Here is a 25,994-nt window from a genome sequence, read left to right as displayed (position 1 = left end):
TCACTTATACACCGTGTTTCAAATAAACTCACGTGAGCTGCGGCGAAGAGGGGTAAGGTGCTTTATTTCAAGAAGCAGACACTGAGACGGGCAGGAGAGGGAAAGGAGTTTCTTTAAGACTGGATTTTCGAATCATTCAGGACCTAAACTTTTAATCTGCAAACATGCTAGGTCTGTCCCCACGGAGACAGCCGCGCGTTTCCACACGGGCGTGGGAGATCAAAGGCACTCAGTCTGCAATGAGTTTGCCACCCGTGCGGCAGTATCCCCGCCACCCACAGTTCAGCACTCACAGGACGGAGGCGTGGCTTTCCACTGCCGAGTACGCATGCTCTGGACACTCAATAAGATGTTCGTAAACAGCACCTTTGCTCGCAAAAGTCCCACACACCTTTATCTGGTAAACAGGTACAAATTTAGCCATTTTAATCAATGCTCTTGCAGACAAGTGTGGATATGTATATGCATATATACATATATATATCAAAATGAGATTTACCAAGATTTGATACAATTGGTCTAGCAGTGGGTGAGTCCATGGGATAAATCTTAAGCAGGATATATTTCCTTGGGTGATTTGAGTAATTCAGTTCTACTGCAGAGAAAGAGGCCAGGAGCATAACGTCAGCTAGTTTGGGAGGAGTCTGGTGAAAAAAGAGAGCGTGTAGCATCCCATGAAGCCAGCTTCTGCTGTTCTCTGGAGATACCGATGGTCTGGATATTGTGCCTAAGAAGTGTGAAAATCACCCTGAATCAGTGGGCATCCCTGGTAGCTGTGTGCTTTGGTTGTCTCTGGGATGTGCTATTATAAGCAAAACGTGTGGAGAAGCAAACTTAACAGTAACATTGAATCCCGTGTGTGGTCCAGGCCAGGAAGTGGGGCTGAGTCCAGACTGAAGATGCCCCAAATATCCAATGTCCACCTTGTGGCCTTGCTGACACGGGGCAGAGGGGCTTGGAACAGGCACCGTCTTCCTTTTCCTGCTCAGCCCTCAGTGCGAGTTAGTCCAGGGGGCCGGGCAGGGCGAGCTTTCCGCACGCTCGTCCCGTGGTTACCACTTCCCTGGGATGGAGACGCCACACTCATACCAGCCCACGTAGTAATAGGGGGTCCCAAAGCCAATGTTGCCAAAGCGGACGGGCTCCTGGCGATACTGGCGGTAGTAGCCTGGAACAGGAAAAGGAAAAAGAGGAGAGAAATGTATCTATGATACTGCCATTTATAGTAAGAAATATGTATTTGGTCTTTATCCCTGTTCCCGGCACAGCGTTCCTAAAATCCATGGGGTTTCCTAAGAGATAAGAGCAATAAAGGAGTCCTGATATTGGTAACAAACCCCTTTCCACCACACCTGTCGATGTTAGTAAGGTGACTTTGGAAAAGCACTTATACCTGTATATAGGGTGTCTCCCCCAAATGTGTACATGTTTTAACAGCGGATAGCTCAATTTTGAAAATGGGATGTATTTTAATAAACACTGCCTTTATAATTATTCAAAGTGTGCGTATACATTTGTTGGGACACCCTATATTTAATATGTTTATTTTGATGGTTAATTTTCTGTATTCAATTTGGCTAGGCTATGGGACCCAGATATTTGGTCAACTATTATTCAGGTCTTTCTGTGAATGTGTGTTTTAGATGAGATTAACATTTAAATCGCAACACTTTGAGTAAAATAGATTTCCCTCCATATTGTGGGTGGGCCTCATCCAATCAGTTAAAGGCCCAAAAGAGACTTCCTTCCCGTGAAGAGGACAGTGCTCTGCCAGCGACTCGCACGGAAACACTGACTCTCCCGGTCTCTAGCCTGCTGGCCCCTCAGGTTCTGGGCTTGCCGGCCTCTACCATCACATGAGGCAATTCCTTGAAATAAGCACCTCTCTCCCTTTTTCTCTCCCTTCCCCCCACTGGTTTTGTTTTTCTGGAGAACCTTAATACACTTATTGTTTTATGTATTTTATTGTATTTTACTTCTTTGAAAATGAATAATTTTGTACCATTTTTTTTCCCCGAGCTAAAAATGTCGATGGATCAGAAAACATCTCATGTCTTGAAAATGCCAGATTGTTGAGAATTGAGTGCATAATGGGAAAAGTGCTGGACTTCGTTCAGTTCTGATTATTTGTTTTTTGGGGGAGTAAGTAACATATCGCAAGGTGTTCACCCTTGAGGTGAATACACTTGTTCCCACCTTATAACAGCCATCATCAAATAGCTGATAGACTGTCTCCGGAAGCAGGTCATGGTTGGTTTGCACTTGTTTATTTTTCTCTTCCTTACTGTTCCTGCCATTCTCCCCACATAGGCCCTCCACTCTGTGTGTGTCTAGGCCTCTTTTTGACTCTGTCTCTTCTGAAAACCTTCCCCAACAGTGTCCGATGGCCGGCCTCCCTCACACTCAGACAGTGGCTGTAATCTGCTCAATCGCCTGACAACAGGACGACCATGTGACATAACTCTTGTCACTATCTACAGCAGGGGTCCTCAAACTACGGCCCGCGGGCCACATGCAAATACAAATATTGTATTTGTTCCCGTTTTGTTTTTTTACTTCAAAATAAGATATGTGCAGTGTGCATAGGAATTTGTTCATAGTTTTTTTTTAAACTATAGTCCGGCCCTCCAGCGGTCTGAGGGACAGTGAACTGGCCCCCCGTTTAAAAAGTTTGAGGACCCCCGATCTACAGTTTAAGTTGTATCTGTTAGTTGCCTTTCAGATACTTAGCTTCTCTTTCTGGTCATGGACCATCTTCCTGAGAGTAGGGATGAGGTCTTATATTCCATCGAGCTCTTCTTTCCCTAGGCGTACCCAACTCCAGCACACAGTAGGTGTATTTTGTTAATGTTTGATTGTCATGAGCTATAATGCTACCAACAACCTGTCATCAAGCGGTACACCAAAGGCAGGGCCACGGTGCATTTTCTCCCCATATCAGTCCTCCTCTCTCACCCCCAGTGGAATATGCCAGGTCTGTGTTCTCATTACCTTGAATGCTGGGGAGGGCCTCTATGTAGGAGTGAGGCCCCGTTCTCCCATCCAGGTGTGAATCCACAAATTGGCAATGGTCTTCACCTCTTCCCCAGCTGTCTCCGATGCTGTAGAATGTGTCTTTGTGGAGGAATAAGATAAGTCAGTGACTGTTCAAAAAGTGCCGCAGCTGGTTTAGGAGTTTGCCTGGGCTTTGGAGACTATTTGAAGTGGGTACATTACTAAACTCTGTGTGTCATACTTTCCATGTTTGAAACTTGGTGATAATGGCACCAACCCATAAGTGTTTAAGGTGTCAGAGATCATGTATGCTAAATACTTAACAAGTGTTCACTAAATGGAAACCATTAATATTACAGGCAGTTTCAGACTATAAATGGTATACTTTTTTAATCCTTGGTTTTTAAAAAAAGGACAAATGAAACTAATCTAGTCTAGAGGCTCCACTGTGAAAGGTACAAAGATCTATAGAAATAGAAGAACCTATTTTCATTTATAACTAGTAGAGTGTGTGTCTGTGCCATGAGGCACTGTCCGTGGTGCTGAAACACAGCTGCACAGTAGGACAAAGTTGTTTTTCTCAACCCTGGGATGCTGAAGGCTGTGCACCTCTCCTAGGAATTCCGAATCACAGGAGGAGAAGGGCAGAGAGAGATACAGACAGTGAGTGTTGGGAGAGGCATATACACTGACAAACTGCCAGCGTGGAGGACTGTAAGGGAGATTTTGTTTTGACATTATCTTGAAATGATGCCACTAGCAAGAAAAAAACAACAACAAAAAACCATAATAAAATATAGAGCAGCTGAGGAAAAATTGAAAAATGTATTTACTAACATTGTGCAAATTTTGAAATAAAATTGGGGTCTGGGTGGAGGCAGGCAAAGGGTGGGGAAGGGGACATCTGTAATAGTGTCAACAATAAAAATAAAGGGAAAAACTCAAAAACAAAAAATAAATAAAAACAAGTTTGTGTAGGTGAATGAGGCAAAGCCAGCTGGGTCAGATGGCATTTTGGAACGTTAGTAGGTCAAAGTGCATGTTACCCTTTGTTTTACTCCCACCCACGATGAAGACGATGTAATTGTTATTTGGAAAAGATGGTACTGATAATGCATGTTTGACCATCTGTGTCTTTTTCTCTGTAAAGTTGTGCCAGTAGCAGGAAACGAAGGGAGTGTTTTCCTCAATGCTTCCAGCTTATACTCATACCTGTTATTGCGTTAACAGCAAAAACTGGCCTTTAAATTTATGTCAGAATTTTGGACTTCATTCCTAAAAGGTAGATTTAAAATATGTATCTTTCTGGGTGCCAGTGTAGGAACGAATCACCCTAAAACAGAGCCTGCCAAGCTGGTTTGTATGTGAGCTAAACCTAAATATATCCTCACACACCTGCTATGTCAAGTGAGTAGCTCATAAAATAAAAATTCTTCCTACCCTCCCACAGCCAACCAGCCTCAAAGACCTACCTTTCAGGTTGTCACTGAGGTAGATCTTGTACCGCAGTGAGTTACAGAGAATGACGCCCACAAACTTTCTGTACCACGTCCGCTTCACATACTGCCGGCCGTGGCAGTCCGTGTAGTCAGGGTTGTGTTTGAAAGCAAATGGGATCCAGATGGGCTCGCCGCCTTGACAACAAAAACACACCAGGGCATGGCGCTCCAGTGTTTATTCTCGCACCAAGTACCAGAGATCTGACTTATTTGCTGGGCCTTCCTTCTCAGGGCTTCCCTGAGCCAAGCTTTCCCACCTCCCAGTGGGCATCCTCTTTCTCTTTCCTTTGCCTTCTTAGGATTGAAACACAGTTGTGGAGTTCCTTTTACTCGAACATAGTGAAGAGATTCTCAGTGCAAGGAAAAGGCATTATGCCTCAAGGGCAATAAGCTATCGAGGCCAAGTTGATCTTGCAAGGCATGCCATCCTACCCCCCACCAGGTCCCTCTGCATAGACTCCTACTGTTCTTGTCACTCAGAAGACCCATCCTGAACTTGAGCAATAGAGCTTTCTCAGGTTATTTAAAAACAAAGTAAAATTTTGTTATACACTTAATGCATTTTGCTACCTTTTCAAATATTTAAAATATTCAAAGGGGGTTGGATGAAAATAAACTTATCTGTTCTCAGAGAGCTTGGCCACCCAAAATGGTTTTTTAATCAATATTGGCTGCTACTAAAAAATTCCCAGATCACTTTTCCCTGGATTAGGATGAAGGGAGTAAAGAAACCACCGATGTTTTCCTAATATTATAAAAATGCAAAAATGGTCCAGCACTTGTAACAATCTCATAGTCAGTGTTCAACATGATTACTCAAATATGGAGTTTATCAAGAAGACAGACTTACCTGGTGGCCTCACAACAAGCAGAGGGTTGTCTGTAGAATGAAAAAAAAATGACTCCATTATCACATTTCACAACCATGCCAGTGCTTAATGTGTATTATAACCGAGAGGGCTAACCCAACTGGAGTAGCAAAGAAAAAATATATGGTTTCTTTGTCAGAGGCCAACATTTTTTTGTTAGTTTTTATTTTCTGAGCACTTTCTTTTGAGAAATACTTCATTATTTTTATAGAAGTTGTGGGTGTCTGCAGATAATACTTTGACACTGGGTACCACAAAATAATGAAAGACTCATTATGTTTTAAAACGTGTTCATCTTGGGAAAACAGGTTGGTGGTTTCTTAAAAAGGTAAACACCCACCTACTGTACAACCCACCCTTTGTAGCCTTGAGATCTTATCCAAGAGAAATTAAAACATGTCCCGGCAAACACTTGTATACATGAATGCTCACAGCAGCTTTATTTTTCATAGTCAAAAAGCAGAAACAGCCCGATGTCTACCAGCAGGTGAGTGGAGAAGCTCACTGTGGTGCAGCCGCCGTGCAAGGAATGCTGCTGAGTAATAAACGAGAATGAGCTACACATGTGCCTTCCTGCCCTCAGATTTCAGACATCAGGTTCTTGATAGATGCTTAAGTGTGAATAATTTGGTTTTCTTCTGATAGATTTTTATCAGGTTGATCCTGAAAGTTGCCAAAAGTCCATTTTCTTTTTAGGAAATGTAGCCATAAATATAGACACATTCCCCACGTTAGCACATTAACCACTGATAATGGCTTCTTCTTGATTACTAACGAGAAACACACTTCTTAGATGAAATAGGTGAAAGTGCTGTTGAGGTCCTTTGCCTACATTTCCAGTATAGAGCATATTCTCAAAAATATTTCATTTTCTTCTCCATGTTTTGATGCATTAGGCAGGAGGCAGCGGATCAATGATTCCCTCTCATCATTCATGTTTCTCTCTCTCTATTTCTCTCCCTTCCTCTCTGAAATCAATACAAATATATTTTTAAAAAAGAAAAAAATCTTAAACAATTAAATAAGCATCTTAGAGACGTAACTCATTGTTAGAAGCAGCTGCCTCTCAGGCCTCAGGCTAGTTATGCTCTTCAGCTGTTTGCAATGAAAAAATTACCTCTGCCAGGAAATCTTTTGCGGAGAGATTCAGACTATCTTTCCTGCGTGGCTGAGAACTAGATCCCCCCTTTCACTGGAATTTGACCTTTCCATTTCCCAGGCAGTTCCAAAAAAGACTACTTTGAATATTATTGTCCAAGTTTTAACCTAGCAGAAAGTGATGTTTATTTAATAAAGCAATAGCCAATATGAATTCAGTAAATAGACAAGTTAGGATTCTAATTTTCCAGTTTTTATTCTATTGCAGTCATTATTCCAAATTATTTGTTTTTGAGAAAAGGGAGAAATGAGAAGTGAAGGCAGCCGTACCTGACTCCGTGACAAATGAGACCGACGGGCTGATGGGTCCATAGCCCTGAGGGTTCTTGGCTTGAACTTTAAAATAATACCTGAAATGGGAAGAAAACGCTTGCTGAGAGAGACGCTTGTTTAAGTTCTGTAATAAGACAGACTTCCCAACTCCTTACTCTGTGGCAGACATTGAGTCCTATTTTTTTTTTTTACTAATGCACACATCCCTGCTATTTCTTCATCGTTCTCTGAACTTTCTCATTTTCTAATAACTTTTCAAAATAATACAATGAACAGCATAGACCTGTGGCCACTGGGAGCAGACGGGGCGTCACAGAGAGAGTGTGTCCCTTAGGGCACCTGGTGGTTCTGCCGTGAAACTGGGCCCTGGGAGGAACCTCCTCTTGTCCTGCTCGGGCCCCGCTGGAGGGCCAGGCTCCGGAGGGCGCCACTGGGCTCCGCATGGAAGAGCAGGCTGTGGGGCCCGCCATGACCGCGGGCAGAGAGGGAGAACTGGTCCAGAGGCGACCAACGTGTTTTGGTTGCATGACAAGCGCTGTGGTTGGCTCGGAAGCCTTAGAAGAGTTTCGAGCTTCTGCGCCTCCAGGAGAGAGGAGCGAGTCCAGGAAGGGGTGGGAAGCGGCCTGGAGAACTTCTCGAGATTCTCCTCGGTCTTGGAACAGAGAATGGGCAGCAAGCACACCGGCTCATCCACCTGGAGGGAGGCTGCTAGGCCCCCGGGGGTGGGAGTCCCGGGACATCTTGCTTTGCTCTCTTGGGAGCTACAGGATGAAAGCGGTGGCTAGAGAGACTGGGGCCCAGCACCACCTAGTACCCACTCAGTCACTGTGAAGCTCTGTGTGTCCCCCCACCCCCCAATGCCCTCCTGGGCTACTGCAGGTGAGGAAGGGGTACATCCTGCGAGTGTGGCTCTGCACCGCTTTGGAGAGTTCATGGCAAGCCTTTCTCTGTGGCTCTGACCAGAGGAGTCACAGGCACTCCACTGCTCGGCCATCCCGTGCCCGTGCTTCACCGTGTTCACCCACCAGGGAAGCTTTCCTGGTCATCACCTTCCAAACCAGATCGTATAGAAGCAGAAATGCATACTCCCCCACTTTGGACCCTGGGGATGCATCTTGCATTTTTCACACTGAGGCTGTAAACTCTGGCTCCCAGATGGCCCTCTGCCCAGCCAGCACGTGCCCGGTGTAGGAAGACGTGGTTGTAACCTATTTTAATTCCTGGAATGATCTAAACTTTACATCATAGAGTTTGAGTACCAGTGAATTAAAACGTTTAGCAATGGCTGCTCCATTGACGTCACATGGGGAGGGTGTGCTGTCTAACGCCGCCACACGGGTGACGACAAAAGGATCACTTCCTTTTCAATACAGAACATCTTTGCTTACCCAGTGGTAGGCGGCGTTGAGTCTCTGGAAACCAGGGAACAAAATGTCCACACAATAGACTAACAATTGCAGTAACCACAGTAACTGCTTCCAAAGAAACTACCTGTCCTATATAAGTGTCCATGGATACGCTACAGAACTGAAGAGGAGGCAAAGGAAATCATAAAAACATTTTGGTTGAGCTTCTTCCTTTTCAGCCCAGGGATACCTGTCACTGTGTCCACGGGTCTCATTGTTTGGTTTTTCAGTGACTGCCATGCCCTACCTTGTGTTTGGCTTCAGGTTCTCAATGGGCAAATGAGTGACCGTCGAAGCCTGAGTGGACCACTTGTTCCTGATGAAGTCTTCATAGGATGCGCTGTAAACCAAGTAGCCTGTGTGTGGGAAGAAGGAAGAACCCAGTGAGCGTGAAGGAACCACGCCCCGCAAAAGGTGTAACCCATGGAGGAGGGCGGGGGTGAGGCGACGGCGTGGAGGCGGCTCTGCGGGAGTTTCCACAGAGAGCACGCTGCGTGTTGGGTGAGGATGGGGGGTAATGTTGGGATCTTCTGGTGACTCCAGATGCAGGTGACAAAATTAAAGACACTTCCTGAGACTTGCTAGCCTCCCACTTCTCCTCCCCCTCCTAGTCTCCCACACCCCGTGGCCCCCTCATTTCCTAACCCCACCTCATCTTGACTGCCGAGGAGAAGCAGAGGAAGAGAGGAGTGACGGCCACACAAGTCGTAAGATTATTTCCTGGTAGAGACACATCCAGCCGTTTCTCACATGAAACAAAGACACTGTGGAATGCCATGTACGCGTGTGTGGCTGAAAGACCCCGGAGTCATTGAGGTCTCACCTGACTGGTGAAGGCTCCCCTACGATTTCTCGTGGTGAATACCCATTCTTGCCCTTGACCTTGATGTCTAATGACAGCAGTCAGGCAGCTCTTCTTTCTGCCTCATCGCTATTCACAGAGCTCAGAGGGTGGGCCCTCGGCCCTGACACCTGCCCAGGCTGCCTCAGAAGGCCAAGCGAAGTTCATGGCACAGCTGCCCGCATCCTCTGTTCTAGATCTCTTATGTTACACACAAAGGGAGAACCCCTTGTCAAGCACTTCCTATGTCCCGAACACTATGCTAAACACTTGCCGTTTCTCTTTGGTTAATTCTCCTGGGCCTACTGCATGGGTATGAATAGCCACACTTTGACATGAGAAAAGTGAGTCTTAGAGAGGGCTAAGTATCTTGTTCAAATTCATTCATTAATTCATTTAACAGATATTTATTGCATGTCCACAATTGCTCAGACACTATACTAAGTGCTGAGGACTCAGGGAGCAGTAGAGCAGACAGACAGACCGAATAACACAGCTGTGACTGGAACTATGAAGGATCTGTCCACGTGCTCCCAGGTGTGTGAAGGGAGACCTAGTCATGGTGGACATGGAGAGCTTCCCTGGGGTCCTCAAATGGGGCGATCCCTGAAGGATAACTGATAACTCTCATCCTGCAGCCGTGTTTCTCAAATGCCCCAGGTCTCAGGGAGCAGTGGTATACTTATGTTAAGTAACCTCTGTTGTGCAAGAGATCAAAAGCTAAACAGTATAAGGTAAGGTTTTCAATGATTCTTCTGTATGCTTGCTTGCTTGATTTTCAAAATTGCCCTTCATAAAACCATATTCAATGAAAAGAATTTTCTGGATGTTTTGACTGCAAGCTTTCCTTCTTCCATTGATTTACTGCTTCCTATTAGAAGCATGTTGGACTTCATAGATACTGGCTGCAGCAGCCCACGCAGCATGCACACTGGAGTAACCAGCACTGTTAGTTACACCTAAGGCTCAGACTCCTCGATCCTGCACCATCATGGCTCCTCTGGGCCCTGCAACCTCACCTGGCACAATACCCGGGCCGTTCTTTCCTGTGTCCCTTATCCTGGCTTTTGCGCTGCTGTGCAAACTCCAGAAGAAAAGTTGCTTTTTGGATGTTCTTGAATACTTTTTTCTCATTTTAAGAGATAATATTAGGGACATAAAGCAAAAGTACTATGACTTTGATGAACTACATTAGCATAATAGTGACAGATAATGTCAAACTATACCACCATCACCCATCTAGCTCGAGACACACACACACATACATATCCCTTCCTCTTACACAACTTGCAGGCTCAGAAGAAATCATTCACAAAGGAAGGGTCTCTTCAAAGAAAATATCAATTATCTTCGGTAAAAACTTACTTCAATATATTTCTCCTCAAATATATCCTTGGCAGAGTCAGATGAACTCATGATCATCTCACAGGCCAAGAATCTAGGAGGCTCAAGATGCCTGGGCCTTTGTCCATCGCATCCAATTCCCACACAAGCAATTCAGACGCACTAAGACTGATCTGGAAGCACCCAGCAGGCATGGAAAATGGAAGAGGCAGAGTCACAAGGTAGCACACGGTAGGAGCTCTTCATCATCCATCATACTGTAGGATCTAATCTCACAAGTGGCTACATGGACTCCCTGGCTATTTTGCAGGATTACAGAATGCAAAAGATGTAACAATATTTTGCATAAGAGGAAACAAATGTCCAGAGAGATGAAGTAGGTAGCTCAAGGTCATGCAATCTATCTTGGACTAGGATTCTGGACTTCTGACTTCATCCAGTGCTCTTCATACTGCCCCACAGGACTTCCCTACCTGCCTATATATTTCATCCTTTTGAAAGAAGACATCTGCATTTATCCATCTAGCCCACCCACGCACCTACTCATCCATTCATCCAATCCACCCATGTATCCATACATCCATCTATCCAATCCATCCATGCATGTATCCATGCATCCATCCATCCATCCTTCCATATACTCATCCTCATCTGTTCATCCATTATTATCTGTATGTCCCACCTACATGTTGATGGGAACTCTGAACATCTGCCTTGGACACACCTGTTACCACATCTCCCGGGGTGGCTTTGTCCCAGTCCACAATGACAAATGAGTGGCAGCCTTCCATAGCAACAATGGTGATATTGCGGGGCGCGTGCTGCGGAGGCAGGTCATTCTTCCTCATGTCAGTCGGAATGATTTCATCCAGGCTCTCCACTTGGAAGTGATCCAGAGCATCGGTCAGAGAGCAAGGGGTGGATGGGTCTTTACTAAGATACGTCACATAAGGAGCTGTAAAAGAACAGACACTCAGTCGGGTTGCTGAAGGCTTTCTCTGGAGGCAGAAACATAAGGTCTGCTCCATGGAGCAGACCAATCGTTCAGTCTCTCCCTGCTAGACAGAGGTTCCAAGGTCATCAGCCCTCATAGCAAACCCAGAAGCACATCCCTAGCTCTCCTTAATGGACCCACCCATTTATATCTGTTAATCTCATGGTTTCAAAAGACTCTATTGCCCCATGAACATTGATGACTATGGCCTCACAGCTACTTTGAAAGATCCCCAACTGCAATTCATTTAACATAAGTTAGATCTGCAGCATTTTACCATTCCTATGCCCAAACATTTGGAAAAGTGTGAATCAGGCCCAGAACAAAATTCATTCCCTAGACCAGTGATGGTGAACCTTTTGAGCTCGGCGTGTCAGCATTTTGAAAAACCCTAACTTAACTCTGGTGCCGTGTCACATATAGAAATTTTTTGATATTTGCAACCATAGTAAAACAAAGACTTATATTTTTTATATTTATTTAAATGCCATTTAACAAAGAAAAATCAACCAAAAAATGAGTTCGAGTGTCACCTCTGACACGCATGTCATAGGTTCGCCATCACTGCCCTAGACAGTCTTGGGACCAGAAAGGAATATACACTGTTCAAGATATACAGCCTCTGGCATCGGTCCTGGGAGGCCTTCTCTAGGGCTTCCATGACCCCCATCCCCATCTGGAATGTCTGCAAAGGCCAGGCCTGAACAGCCTTCTACAACACTCCGCTCAGCACAATAGCTACCCACATTTATGAACAGGTTCAAGGTTTTTCTACACTAACCTCAGTGGGCACAAGGGCACCAGGAATAAGGCAGTACTTGGACTGATGTCCCATGCCCTGCTGAGTCTGTTGACACTGAGGGGGGCCCGGGAAACAAGGGCCCCAACAGGAGGCTCTCCCTCCAGCCCACAGCTGTTTGAGATGCACGCTCTATAAGAAGTTGGAAACGCCAGGGACACAGGGCCGGGCTTTATACACACAAGGCTCCAGAGTGCTCTCATTCTAGCACTTCTTCTTTTGTTCATCCCCACTCGAGTATATTTTCCCACTGATTTTTAAAGAGAGTGGGAGGGAGGGGGAGAGACAGAGAGACACATCTATGTGAGAGAGCCACATCGATTGGTTGCCTCTCGCATGCACCCGACCAGGGCCAGGGATCAAGCCTGCGTCAGAGGTATGGACCCTTGACCAGCATCGAACCCGGGACCCTTCAGTCCAAGGCCAATGCTCTATCCACTGAACCAAACGGGCCAGGGCTCTAGGACTTTCTAAGTGTTCCACTGCATCTTTTGGTGCGGGTTCTCCTTCTCAGTGGCCATTCTGACCAAAGGCAATTTTTAGCTCCTCTATTTCCCAATAGTTTGTATAAAATTGGGCCTTCAGGGCTTGTCCAGGGATCTCATCTGGAAGTTTTGGAGAGTAATCTATGCTGTATAGATTACAGACACACAGGAACAGCCAGACAATGGCAGCCTCTCCGTCTTCAGCGGAGTTCTCTGGGACCGCTGATAACAGTGCTGACGGGAGTTCCGAGTCCGGCGTGCAACGAGAGAGTCGGATTTGGTGAATTCAGCCGGCTGCTGCCTGCCACGGGCCAGCGCTGGCATCTCCCGCAGGAATGCCGCCTCACATTAATTACTCTCACTCTTCAAGTGCGTGTCGTCGAGACACTCAGAACTACATCTTGGCTGGCAAGAGCTGTTCTCTGCTTATAGCAGAGCATTTGTTTTGGAAACAAACGAGTGTGATATTAGTTTAAGCTGTTGCCAGTCTACTTAGTCATATATTATTTTTTTCTACTTAGTAAGATATTAATCTAAGTGCCTCGTTAGTGAAGTTCATTAAGGACGTGGGAAAAGAAGACTCCCAAAGGGAGTGGAACACAGTTTAGCAAAACAGTTTCCTCTCGAAACTGTCTCCGTAGCTGCCAAAGAGGAGGATAAATTCATGGGTCCCAAGGCCTCGAGGCTAATGAGAGAGACAGGCAGTGACTCAGAGGAAAGCCCTGGCTCTGGGCGACCATCAGTCGGTCAGTGCTCATCTCTGCGAGCCCCGAGGAAGTCCCGTCTCAGACACTGGCCGCGACAAAAATACTCGTGTTCCCGACCTGATACTCCCTAGTGTCCCTTACTCTCAGGCCACACAGATCAGCCCATCTCTACTCTGTCCAATTCCAAGTCCCCCGCATGCGCCCCTCTCCTGCTGTCCGCAGAGAGTCCCTGTGGTCGCAACAGGAGTGACTCGCTGGTCGCCCCAAGTGGAAATTTCACTCTGGGGAAGTTTCTGCTCCACATGGGCCTCCTCGGCCAGGCCAGGGGCTGGCCATGTGCGTCTTCAAAGGGCCCAAGCTAAATCCCGTTCCACAGGTTAAGAAAGTTCTATTTACCGACAAATCGCTTCTTTCCAGCCAGGTCGAACTCTTCCTCGGGGAAGGAGCTAATGGTGCCTTCTGCTGGGATGACGGCGGGCGTGGTGGCCGTGGTGGGGGGCCTGGTGGAGGCCGGTGGCCTCGACGTCTCAAGTTCATAATCTGAAACGGGATGAAGGCTCTGTAACTGGGCACTCCCTGCAAAGGAGCGCTGTTTGCAGCCAAAAGAGACCTTCTAAGATCCCACTCTAGATTAAAGCGTGCGCGCACACACCCCCCGATAAATGCCGTGCCCAAACATAATTTATTTCTAATAAAACAGTATTTCCCCCCATTTCCGTCCCCTCAGAAAAGCAGCTGCAGAGAAAAGAGAGGACGGGAAAAAAGAACCACATCTGACCAGAAAAAGTGAAGTTTTTAAATCAAAGCTGAGAGAGCCTTAGAATTCACCCAGTTTAGCATGGCCCTGGCCCCTGTCCAAGGCCAGTCTCTTCCTAAATCAGTTCCCCTCCTAGAGCATAACAGATTCCCATCAGAAAATAAACTTGATTGTTTTCCATTTATCATCTTTGGCTTTTTTCTGAGGAGGAGGTGGGATTAATTCTGCTAAGAGAAATAATCTTTTAACATTTAAAAAAGAAAATAAAACTGCTCCCTTTTCAGCTGCTCAAAGGTAATGGGAAACTGCATAGTGTTTGCAAAGGTGCTAAGGAACCTTCCTCTGCGTTCTGACATTGATGTTTTCTTTTAAGTTCATTTTTGTTTGTACGATTCAACCACTGCATCAAACTGTATTATGACTGCAGCAAAGGAGACACTGCTCCCACATTTGTGATTTCAGACCATTGGAGCGATGGCTACTAGCAGGCAAGGTGAAGGGCAAAAGTGAGGATCTCTGAGTGTCAAAGGCCGCCACCCGGGTGGGGACAGGATGCCAACATGAATTTCTCCACCGAGTCGCAGGGTCGTAAGTATAACAACACCGTTGTTACCGTTCATTGAGAAACAGTTCCAGATGCTACCCAAGGCGTTTTGTACTCTTAATCTTATACGCTTACCCTTACTTGAAAAGATTCTATGATTTTAAAAAAAATCAACACATCCGTAGCATTGCATTTGCAATGGAATCAGAAAAAGAGAGAACAGGGAAGAATGTCAAGAGCCACGAGAGGAAGCTGAGATGTTGGTCAGTTTTACAAAGAGCGGAGGAGGGAGAGGCTCAGACAGGGCAGCTGAGAATTGTGGAGGAAGGAGGGGTTGGGAGAGGTGGGGAGCAGAGGGAACTTGTTTGGAAGCTGTATTTTCAATCACGCACACTCTTCCTTTGGATCAAATATGTACTGGGGGTAACTTAGAAGTGTGGGGTACACCACCTTCCCTAAGGCTGGCCACTGCCCCAGGGTTCTGAAGGAAACTGCAATTCAGGACATCCACTTAGGAATTAAAATAAGGTCCTCCCAACAGGAAAGAAATTATCCAAATAATGTGCTTAAAACCAGTTAGTACCTGCATCATAGACAACGTAGGCCTCTTCCGTGGGTGTGGCTGTGTCCGTCTCCAATCCTGAGAAATCATCTAGTGAAGAGGAAGGGAGAGAGGGTCACCGGGGCTCCAGGCTCAGGATCGTGTCCGGGGCACAATGGTTCTCCCCCCATGGCGGGTTCATGAGCATAAGTCCTCAGAGTCAGGGCCTCCTGCACTTGCTCAGAAGATACATGCAAGGACTCATGCCTGCTTGGCAGCCACGGACACCAAGGACTTACATGTGCCTGGGGCCCCACAGCTGGCGAAGGCAGAGCTAACACTGAACTTGAACTTCAAACCCTCTGGCTCCAAAGACTGTGTACTTTATCCTTCATAACCTGTCTCCACTTTTTAAATGTTCAACTAAGCCATGAAGTCTCTTGTAAACCTTAAGCTGCGCTACTAGAATCACCATTCCCCAGCTTAATAAAGGGGCAGGTGAAGTGGAAGGTGTATAAACCCCTCCCCTAAAAAATTACAGGCACCAATTTGAACTTTTCATTGTGAGACACTCATTGATCATTCCCCAGGATTCAGCCCACTGGCCTCCTTTGAGGCTGGTTTGGATAACATCATGAATGCAACGGCGCCAAAACAAACCCCGCCAGCGGAGGACCTTGGCCACCGGCCCTTCCGAGGAACACAGGGCAAAGCCCGAAGCCACCGGGGCCTGGGGGACGCCCAGCACCCACTTCACCCTCTCGGCGCTAACGCGGGGCATGCTCTGATGGGGCCCGTGGGTGTCCGCAAGAGAGAAGCGAATGATCCACCCTCAGGGCTCACAATGGTCGTTTCACGAAAAACCATTAGACATGATTTCCCTTCGGTCATTCCAATGTCAATACGCCTGGATCCAAGAGGAATTACTCCTGGGCTGGGTCAAGTCGAGCAGTTTTCAAGTTCAGGGCACCTAGCGTTGGAGGTCATCCTGCCATTGTTTCCAGGAACGCCTCTTTCTTTCCTTCGTCCACTGAACTGTTAAGAACAGTCTTGTTTTTCCTCATTATCGGTTCAGACCCGTTTCTTTTCACTGTTATTTTTGGCCAAGTCACAAATGAATAAGTCATATAATTTTTGCATCTCAGACTGAACAAGGGAAGGGAAAGTGTAGGGTTTCCTTCGTGGATGCCCAGGGTGAAGTACAATTCCTGGAGGCGCTGAAGTACCCCAGCCCGGCAGCAGGTCACAGAAATGGTGCCTGGGACCCGCAAAGCAGGGTCACCTATTCGGGTGAGCAACAGTTACGTCTTCTGGCAAAAGTAATCATCATATTGAGTAATGCAGTGCTCCTTCTTTAAAAAACAAACAAAGTCAGGCAGCTTTTTCCAAAATAGCACCATCTTGATTCCAAGTAAAAGTTACTTTCAAGGTGGAATCAGTGTACTTATGTTTTTAAGCTGACCGTCAGAATTTGCCCCTCCGGATGCCTTTCAACCACTTGGAACTACGTAAAAGTGGACGTTGTATGAGTCAACCCTGCTCCAGTGTCAAAAGCTTCCACTTCTTCATGTACAAGTAACTGCCAGCCGCCAACCATGGTGGATGCTTTATTCTCTCGAGTGACTTACGCAAATGGCCGTTAAAAAAACGAGTGCAAAATATCCCCAAAAACGAGGCCTTAGCTCCAGAGATACTTTTGAAAATTATAAAAACGATTCTCAGTAGGAGTTCAGAGAGGAGGTGAATGACGGTCATTTGAAACCAAGGACATTTGCAAAGTGTACGGTTGGTCCAGCTCCAGTGAATTTTTTATTATCCTCTTCGTCTTTTCTGTCTTGGGAGCGAGCGTGGCCAGTGGGGCCATTCCAACATGACTGTGTTTCTGAAACAGGCCCCACAAATGGTCAAAGATGCTCAGCTGGCGCCTCCCATTTCCAAACACATGACCTCATCAGACCCGCTGCAGAGGAGGAACCTGAAGCACAAGGGCACTGGCTCTTACTCCGCAGGTAGAAACGGAGAACGCCTGTTGCTTAAGGTGTTGTTTAGATACTGAAGAGGAAGGATCCAGTACCGGGAGGAAGGCATTCTCTCTAGTGCAGTCAGAGCAAGTAAAAAGGATGTGTGTGTGTGCGCATGTGGAGAGAGAGAAAGGAGCAGAGAAGTGGAAGCAGCAATACGCTGGAAACAAGCGTGTAATCTGCATCCGTGCCCACAGGAAGACACACGCAAGGACGGCATCCGTGACAAATGCAAAAGGACATAAACACTTGCATTGCTGGGATGGCTGCACGATACAGGTTATTCCCAGAAAGTCACTTGAACGCGTGTTTCCTAGGAAAAGGGGGCATGCTTTACCAGGGGGCCATGACCTGAGACTGAGATGATTTTAAAGTTGGAGGGTTGCATTGCTGGGATGGCTGCACGATACAGGTTATTCCAGAACGTCACTTGAATGCCGTGTTTCCAGGAAAAGGGGGCATGCTTTAACCAGGGAGCCACGACCTGAGACTGAGACGATGATTTTAAAGTTGGAGGCCTAGAAACAAAACTTGAGGAGACTGGGAGATGAGATAAAGCGGGGGGGGGGGGGGGGGGGGGGGGGCTTGGATAAGCAGATATGCATTCCCTGATCACTAATGCTGGTTCTAAATCGTAATTATCACAACAATAAACAAAGTGCTTGGTAAGTACTAATTGTGCCCACATGGACCCCAGGCCTTGGAAGTGCGCACTATATGCTCAATACAACAAAAGAGAAGGGTGTGAGAGAACACAGACTCGGAGCAGGGGAAGAGGAGGGACCCGGGGCGGGTGGTCCTGCAGGTTCGGTCGGGGAGACCTAGGACGTGGCTCTGCTGCCATCAGCCCCTTCCTGGAAGCACCTCTCCGCTGAGTCAGCACAGCGCACGGGTGTGTTGGCACATTGAGGCCACCGCAAGGTGTTCGAGGACAGCACCGTGATGGCGAACCTTTTGAGCTCGGCGTGTCAGCATTTTGCAAAACCCTAACTTAACTCTGGTGCCGTGTCACATATAGAAATTTTTTGATATTTGCAACCATAGTAAAACAAAGACTTATATTTTTGATATTTATTTTATATATTTAAATGCCATTTAACAAAGAAAAATCAACCAAAAAAATGAGTTCGCGTGTCACCTCTGACACGCGTGTCATAGGTTCGCCATCACTGTCCTAGAGTAATTGTGACTGATTTTCAAATTGCAGTTGATGCTTGAACAACGCAGGGGACGGGGCATTGACCACCCATGCAGTCAAAATCTGAGTATATTTTGACTCCCCCAAAATGTAACTACTGAGAGCCTACTGTTGATGGGAGCCTTATCAATAACACAAATGGTCGGTTAACACATACTTTGTATGTTATATCTGTTACATACTGTGTTCTTATGATAAAGTAAGCTAGAGAAAAAATGTTAAGAAAATCATAAGGAAAATACATTTATAGTTTTTATTGAAAAAAAAATCTGCATGTATAAGTGGACCTGTGCTTTCAAACCCATGTTAAGGGTCAACTGTTTTTTTAAAGTAATGAATTGTAATACATTGTAATCTTATCTAAAGATGATGCACTTTTTCCCTTACATTTAATTTTTTTCCCAGAACTTTGCATTTATTGTACTTATTTTGAAAATGCTGCCTAGAGGCAAGTCATTATTGACACTTGAATATCAGGGAATCAGAAGAAGGGACATGGATGCAGAAAAGAATATACGTACAGGGGTGGGCAAAAGTACGTCTACAATTGTAATACAAATAAATAATACAAAAGTTAATAATATAAGGATAAACTGTGTTTTGTGTACTCACAATTGTAAACCTACTTTTGCCCACCCTGTGTATATATGAGGATTTGCAAAGAAAAGGAGAAATAACATGCCAAGAAAAATATCCACTTTCATGCCAAATAAGAGGCCAAAAATACAAAATAAATGAGGGAACAGCAATAAAGCCTATAAAAGCAACAAAAGAAAATTCAAAATATTGATAATGGCAATGAAAGCGAAATCCAAAGTAGTCACTCTTCTGCTTACAGCTAATTGTTGTCAGCACTCTAATTATAGCTCAGTTTTTAAAGATAAGACGCTAATGCATGCAGACGAGGTCAAGGAACGTACGGAAGGTGCTGGTACCAGAAACCCGAAGGTGAGTCTAGCTCGCATGCACTGGGCAAATGGACAGGGAGGTCGTCTCCGGATGCTCCTCTTCCTCGGATGCTTCCTGTTCTTGGGGCAGGCTTTTAGGTGGGAAGCAGTCTGGGTTATTTGGAACTTGTTCGTGCAAAGAAGGACTTCAAACACAATGCCCCCCTCGGGGACGGCATTCAAGTCGACACTGACTGGAGCCTGGCATGGTCAGCGGTGCTGTGAGAGAATCCCAGGTCTGCGAATGCTGGCTGAAAGGAAGGTCCTCACTCTGCAGTAGCTTAAAAAGACATAAGCTTTGCAGCGGACAGGCAATCCACCTCTCCCTGCGGGGAGAAGAGGACTTCGCCTCCTCCACGCCTGATGCAGCCGCAGAGATGACGCGTCTCAGCTCCACGCGCCCTGACCCTGAGGGTCCCAGCTCCGTTGTCAGGAGGAAGACATGCACAGGCAGAGCACGGACCGAGTGGGTGTCCCAGAGCCGGGAGCTGGTGCAGTCCCCTCCCCCAGTGGAAGCCCCTCCTGCTGATCAAAAAGTGTCCCCCTGCCCAACGTGCTGGGAACAACTTTCCCTGGAAACTCACCATGAGACTGAAAAACAGTCCGAATGGCCCACCAGTAAGACAGTCATTTAACCTTGTTTAAATCACATAGCTACTCACAGAGCCATATACATATAGGTTACATATCTCTCTCCATCCATCCATCCATCCATCCATCCATCCATCCATCCATCTTTCTATCTAACAAATACTAACCTACTGATACCCAGGGACACACTTTGGAAATGCTAGTCCAAACTAATAATGTCCCATGTTTTAGCTAATTTTTTGACTTGGGCTGTGGATAGGGCTGCCAGATAAAACACAGGATGCCCAGTTACACTTGAATTTTAGGTAAATGACAAGTAATTTATATTGTAAGCATGTCCTGTGCAATGTCTTTATTTGCTAACTCTGACAACCCTGGCTGTGGCACAGTGCTGTTGAACAAACTTGTAGGATTAGAAACACCCCTAGTTTCTGTCCCCCTGCCCCCCCTCCCTGCAGCCTGGGGGACCCCCCGCTGACAGGCAGCGAGGCAGTGACGTGGGCCACCGTTAGATGAAGACAGTTACCTTCTTCAGGGATGCACTCCGGGGCCCCACTGGAGCCCGTGACCAGGTTGCCGTCTTCGTCATGCCGCTCCAGGGTCCCGGGGGGACAGGTGGGGACGGCTGTGGTGGGCTCGGGAGTGGTGGTGGTGATGGTTGTCGGGGTGGTGGTTCGGATGGTGGTGGTTGGGCGCAGGGTGGTGGTGGTTGGGTGGGTGGTGGTGGTGGTGGTGGTGGTGGTGGTGGTGGTGGTGGTGGTGGCGGCGGCACGGGTGGTTGTTTTGACGACCTCCAAGCCCACCAGAGGCTTCCCTCCAAGACTCAAAATGGGCTTATCCTGGGCACTGGCCAGGGGTTTGCCATGTCGCCCCTGCCCGAAGAGGGGGAGCCCGTCAGGGCTCACCACGGGGGTCCCTCTCAGATCTGAAACAAGATCAAATACAGTCTGTGCAACGAGGGGACACAATCAGGGGAAGTAAAAAGCAAGTGGAAATGTCTCCTGAAAGCTTGTTATTCTCGTATTTTAATCAGTAAAAAGGCAAAGAAAGGGCATTTGAAAGGCTATTCGCTGAGGCAGACATACCTGCTGCTACCCAGACATCCCTGGGCTCACCATCTTGCCCATTGCTCTGTGCTACTTCGTCTAAATTAATAACATGCACCCCCTTGCCCCATCACCCCATACAACGCTCAGTCTTTAGTAAGGCGAGTGATTCTCTCCTCTCATCCCTACACTGAGGAGGAAAAGTGCTCCTTGGGGCCGGGGTGGCAAATGCTTTCTCTAACAAACCAGAGAGGAAGCACTTGGAGTTTACGGCCAGACGCTGCCTGTTGTGACCACTCAGCTCTGCCCTGCAGGGGACAAAGGCCACAGGCAGTGACAGGCGAGTGTTCCTATGTCCCACGAGCCCCTGTGCGTGAACACGGAAGTGTGAATTTCATGTCATTTCCACATGTCACAAAGATTATCATTCTCTGAATATTTTTGCAATCATTTAAAAATGTGAAAACTCTTCCGAGCTCACAGGCCATACAAAAACAGGCAGCAGGCAGGGTTTGGCCAGTGGGTCGGAGTTGGCTGACTCCTGCTCAAGGCTGCCAATTTCCAGAACAAAGTTGAGTGCCACCTTTCCTAAGAGGGTGGATTCCATTGGAAATACTGCTGACAGTTATACCCAAGGAAAAGCACGTGGTCAAAAGTAACTAGACCGAGGGCACCCATTAAAAATCAGGGCGAAGTCAGGACACTTTTGTTCCGTAAGAACCATTCTCACTTACCCACAATGGTTCGACCGTCTCCTCCTAGTTTAACCCGAAGAGGATTGCCATGTGAATCTTGGAGGTACCTTCCTTCTGCATTCAATACTAACCCACGATCAAGATCCACCACCTAAATCCACGACACAGATTAAAGACTATATTGGACATTCAAAATGGTCACATTCATCCAACTACAGGAATACATGCATGAAGCTGCCACAGAAGGAAATACTAAAGTGAACAGGAAACATTATTTTTGTCAGCATCCTTCATAAGGGTGAATGAGAATAAATGGTAAAACAATGGTATTTCCTATTATAATTGCTTACCCATACAGCATGTAAATTATTTTGTTTCTAGAATATACAAAATATGTACAAATTACCATTTAGTACGATGATGTACTGCTGAAAAATAGGAAACAACCTAAGTGTCCACTGATGGAGGGCAGAGATAAAGACACTGTGGCACATCCATATAGTGGAATACTATGCAGCCAGTGAAAAGGATTGAAAATTTCTACATATAGTGGCATATACTGATATAAATTCAGGTTACAGGGATGATTATTTTTCAAAAATAAAAATATATTCATTGGTGTCTATAAGCTTAAAACTGCAGAGAAAATAACCTAAAGGCTACATCCCAAACCACTCACAGTGATGATCCTTAAAAAGTGATTTGGAATGCTTATTATGTTTTTCACATATTTCTGAATTGTTTCAACCTCTTGCAATGAACATGTCTTGCTAATATATTAAAAACATGAAATGCTTCTATTTTACTGTTAATGTGAAAAATCAAGGTTACTATAACAAAAACAACTTAATTTGGAATTAAATTGCCCAATATAGTATGTATGCAAAAAGCTACTACCCTAAGGAACTATAAAACTTGAAAAAAAGGTATTGCTATCTCTATTAAGGAACAAACTCATGCTCCACACTATAACAAAAACAACTTAATTTGGAATTAAATTGCCCAATATAGAATGTATGCAAAAAGCTAATACCCTAAGGAATTATAAAACTTGAAAAAAAGGTATTGCTAACTCATGCTCCACACCAGTGGTTCTCAAAGTATGGTCCCAGGCCAGCATACTCAGTGTCACCTGGGAACTTGTCAGATATGCAAATTACCTGGCCATACCTGAGACCATATTTGGTAAATCCCCAGGGATTCTGACACTAACGTTTGAGAACCACGACTGCATGCTCAGACCAGTGAAGGAGCCCCTGCCAGCAGGCCACTTTGTTGGGTCCTGACTCAGTAATTAAAGTAAGGCTCATTGATACAAACCCTACTTTTGAAATCCACCCATACAGTTCAATTCAAAATTGTTTACATGACATTTGCTTTACTATGCATTTCTTCCTGGAATAAATATCAGTTCCTTTGAGAAACGAGAAGAACTATCTTTAAATAACCTGTACTGAACATTTCATGAAATCCAATACATTTTCCTAAACCTTATTGTTATAAATGGGAAGTGTTGACTGGGAATTCCACCATGAATACTTTTCTGATTCTTTGAAAAAATATTTCAAATCTCTGAATATTATAGTGTTCTTCTCATTACCCTCAAGCCACCTAAAATCCCTAAACATTCATTTGCTTTACTATGCATTTCTTCCTGGAATAAATATTGGTTCCTTTGAGAAACGAGAAGATCTATATTTAAATAATCTGTACTGAACATTTCATGAAGTCCAATATGTTTTTCTAAACCTTATTGTTATAAATGGGAAGTGCTGACTGGGAATTCCACCTAAAATCCCTAAACATGTATCTTAAACCCAAGAAGTTAGTCATTTAACTTAAACGTACATCAAATACTGATATCTATTTGTTATTTTAGACAAATAACAATTATTGGAAGATTCAAACGGTGATCTGATGAAAACTGCCTGTTTGATTCAGGGTTTTCTTGCTTGTTCATTTATTTTCACTCTTATTCCTTTTGACAAAGAGTTTGAGACAATTTGCAGAAAATATGTGTATTTAAACAATAAACAAAAAATAAACTTATTCAGGGTTTTCTTGCTTGTTCATTTATTTTCACTCTAATTCCTTTTGACAAAGGGTTTGAGACAATTTGCAGAAAATATGTGTACTTAACTAAACAATAAAGAAAAAATAAACTGGGAAAATAGAAGTTCATTTGAGAGGCTGTGCCTCAAGTTCTGTGTCACGGCTGTGGTGAGCCATACCGTTGTCTGAGTGCCCTGGCCTCATCGTATTAGCCATGAGAAAAAAAACTAGTTACTCAGGAGAATCAAAGATCTCTGTGGTCGCTAGGAGAATGCATAGAGTACAGCATATTGACAGATGAGTGGTGAAAACCAGAGAAAAAGAGGGAAAAGACTGCTTCGTTATTGGTACACAACGTCCACCATTTTTCTCTTCCCAACAGCATGAGAACTGAGATGTGTAAAGAAGTTCACCCTACCCACTTTGTTCCTTGAGGGCCATTGATAATTCTTTGTCCGCTCGGTTTTCCATTAGTGTCGGGCAGTCCTCGCCCCTCTACACTTGGCCTGCCATTATAACCTGCACAGGAAACAAGTAACAGAACCTGGTCAATGCCACATGCCTACAGAGTTGGCTTCATGCCAATCTATAAGCGGTAACATCATTTCAAACAGAAACACAACCAGAACTTTAAACCAACAGCTCATGTCCATGAGATGATGATAATCTAAACTGACTTCTACATGACAAATACGAATGTCAAGAGCACAGTAAAGTCACGGTTTTCTGGCTGTATTGGAGGAATGGGAGTGTACAGCATAAGTAAATTATCCAGATGAAGATTAAAGGCCTTAGTTGCTATAGCTTTATTTTACCCAGTTGGAAGTTGGAGGGAGCGAGGGAGGGTTGGAGAAAATTGTCTCTGAAATGTGCTAGCTGCTGTCCTGCTCTCCTCAGCAGGGTTACTCAGCACAACTAGCCCTGGCCAACTCAGGTCCCCACCGTCAACCGCCAAGGACAAATGCACGGGGCTGACTCGGCTTGCTGAGCTCTGCCGGCCGCTTGGGAAGTAGCTGCTTGGAGAGGAAGTACAGGGTCCAGCTGGCGGCCCTCTCGGTCGCTGTGTCCGCCTGTTCCTGTCTCCTGCCCTTCCTCTCCATCTCCCGCCATTTCTCAGCCGCAGGTCCCCGCGGCTCTGCTGGGAGCACTCTGTGGTCCAGCCCCTCCATGGGATCAAGGGCTTGGGCTCCCTGACAATGACTTGCAGGTCAGAGACTTATTTCTCTTGCTCAGATGGTTAATGAAAATTAAACATTTACTGAGTACTTTGTACAAGGGCATGTGAGCTCTGTTTGTTACCGGGGTCTTAGGCTTAAGACAGTCCATTTTAATGGACCCTGACGTCAATGTGAGGCACGTGTTCCGTCTTCCCATTGAGCTAAACGAACAATACCTTGTACAGATGAACAAACGCCGCTATGTTCACTCAGAGAGGCTCTGTCAAGCCCCGACTCCATGCAGGGAGAGTGCCAGGTGCCACGTAACTGACTGCAGACTTGGGAAACACTTTACTTAGGTCCTGCCCTGGGGTCCATGTAGACTCCCTCAATGTAAGTCACACACCCGCCTGTTCGAACTCTAGGTGACAACTGTCTTGAACATGTACTTCCCACCAGTTTTAACAACATCACTGAATGCAACGTCTAAGCAGTTCATGGCAAGACATCGGAGTTTGCCCGCGTGTTCAGTTGAGGGCTTTGTATGCAGAATCAACAAGAACACGGCCCAGGCACAGAAGAGCACATTTCTTACTGACGCCTCCAATGTGCCGGGCAGGGGAACAGCTCAAAGTAGCCCCAGTACAGGGACCTGCTTGGGGATCATGGCTTTTCACGGTGAAGAGCAGGGCGAGTGGTCAGGGGCGAGTGGGGTAGTGCAGCGGCCAGGCCTGCGGGACTCAGTGCTGGGTTAGGGCTGCCGCTCTGCCCTCCTGGCTGTCTGACCTGGGCCAGCCGCACAGACCCCGCAGCCCCAGCCGCCTCAGCTGGAAACCAGGAGAAACCCTGGAAACCCCACCAGAAGGTCAAGAGGATGGGATCCCGTCACATCTACAAAGCTGCAGCTGCGTACCGGTGCCTGAGCATCGCAGACGCTGGAAAACTGCGCACAGCACTGAAAACCACAGTGAGGATGAGACAAAACCAGTACCTTGTCTGAAAGAGGGCCTGGCGGGCGCGCGGGAGAAGGGGTTCCGGAACCGCGAGTGCATCATGCGCTGCCGCAGCGACAGCAT

At 46.0% G+C, this 25,994-nt stretch overlaps 1 protein-coding gene across 1 annotated transcript in view; it reads right to left on the bottom strand.

The window, feature by feature from the left end:
- Nucleotides 1-403: 403 nt before the first annotated feature.
- FNDC1 (fibronectin type III domain containing 1) overlaps nt 404-25,994 on the bottom strand; it is a 50,278-nt gene continuing 24,687 nt past the window's right edge. The window contains exons 11-23 of the mRNA XM_005872902.2: nt 25,910-25,993; nt 24,180-24,280; nt 21,749-21,860; nt 20,495-20,893; nt 15,254-15,322; nt 13,766-13,909; nt 11,109-11,339; nt 8,447-8,555; nt 6,791-6,870; nt 5,344-5,373; nt 4,467-4,628; nt 2,992-3,114; nt 404-1,168 (exon numbers count right to left, since the gene is read on the bottom strand). Of these exons, the coding sequence (XP_005872964.1) occupies nt 1,053-1,168; nt 2,992-3,114; nt 4,467-4,628; nt 5,344-5,373; nt 6,791-6,870; nt 8,447-8,555; nt 11,109-11,339; nt 13,766-13,909; nt 15,254-15,322; nt 20,495-20,893; nt 21,749-21,860; nt 24,180-24,280; nt 25,910-25,993 (1,760 nt within the window). The 3' untranslated portion in view covers nt 404-1,052. The remainder of the gene's footprint in view (nt 1,169-2,991; nt 3,115-4,466; nt 4,629-5,343; nt 5,374-6,790; nt 6,871-8,446; nt 8,556-11,108; nt 11,340-13,765; nt 13,910-15,253; nt 15,323-20,494; nt 20,894-21,748; nt 21,861-24,179; nt 24,281-25,909; nt 25,994) is intronic.

Source organism: Myotis brandtii, unplaced genomic scaffold, assembly GCF_000412655.1.
Source record: "Myotis brandtii unplaced genomic scaffold, ASM41265v1 scaffold395, whole genome shotgun sequence".
NCBI classification, from domain to species: domain Eukaryota; kingdom Metazoa; phylum Chordata; class Mammalia; order Chiroptera; family Vespertilionidae; genus Myotis; species Myotis brandtii.
Note: the sequence above shows the minus strand (reverse complement) of the source record. Positions and strands in the feature narration are given on the sequence as shown.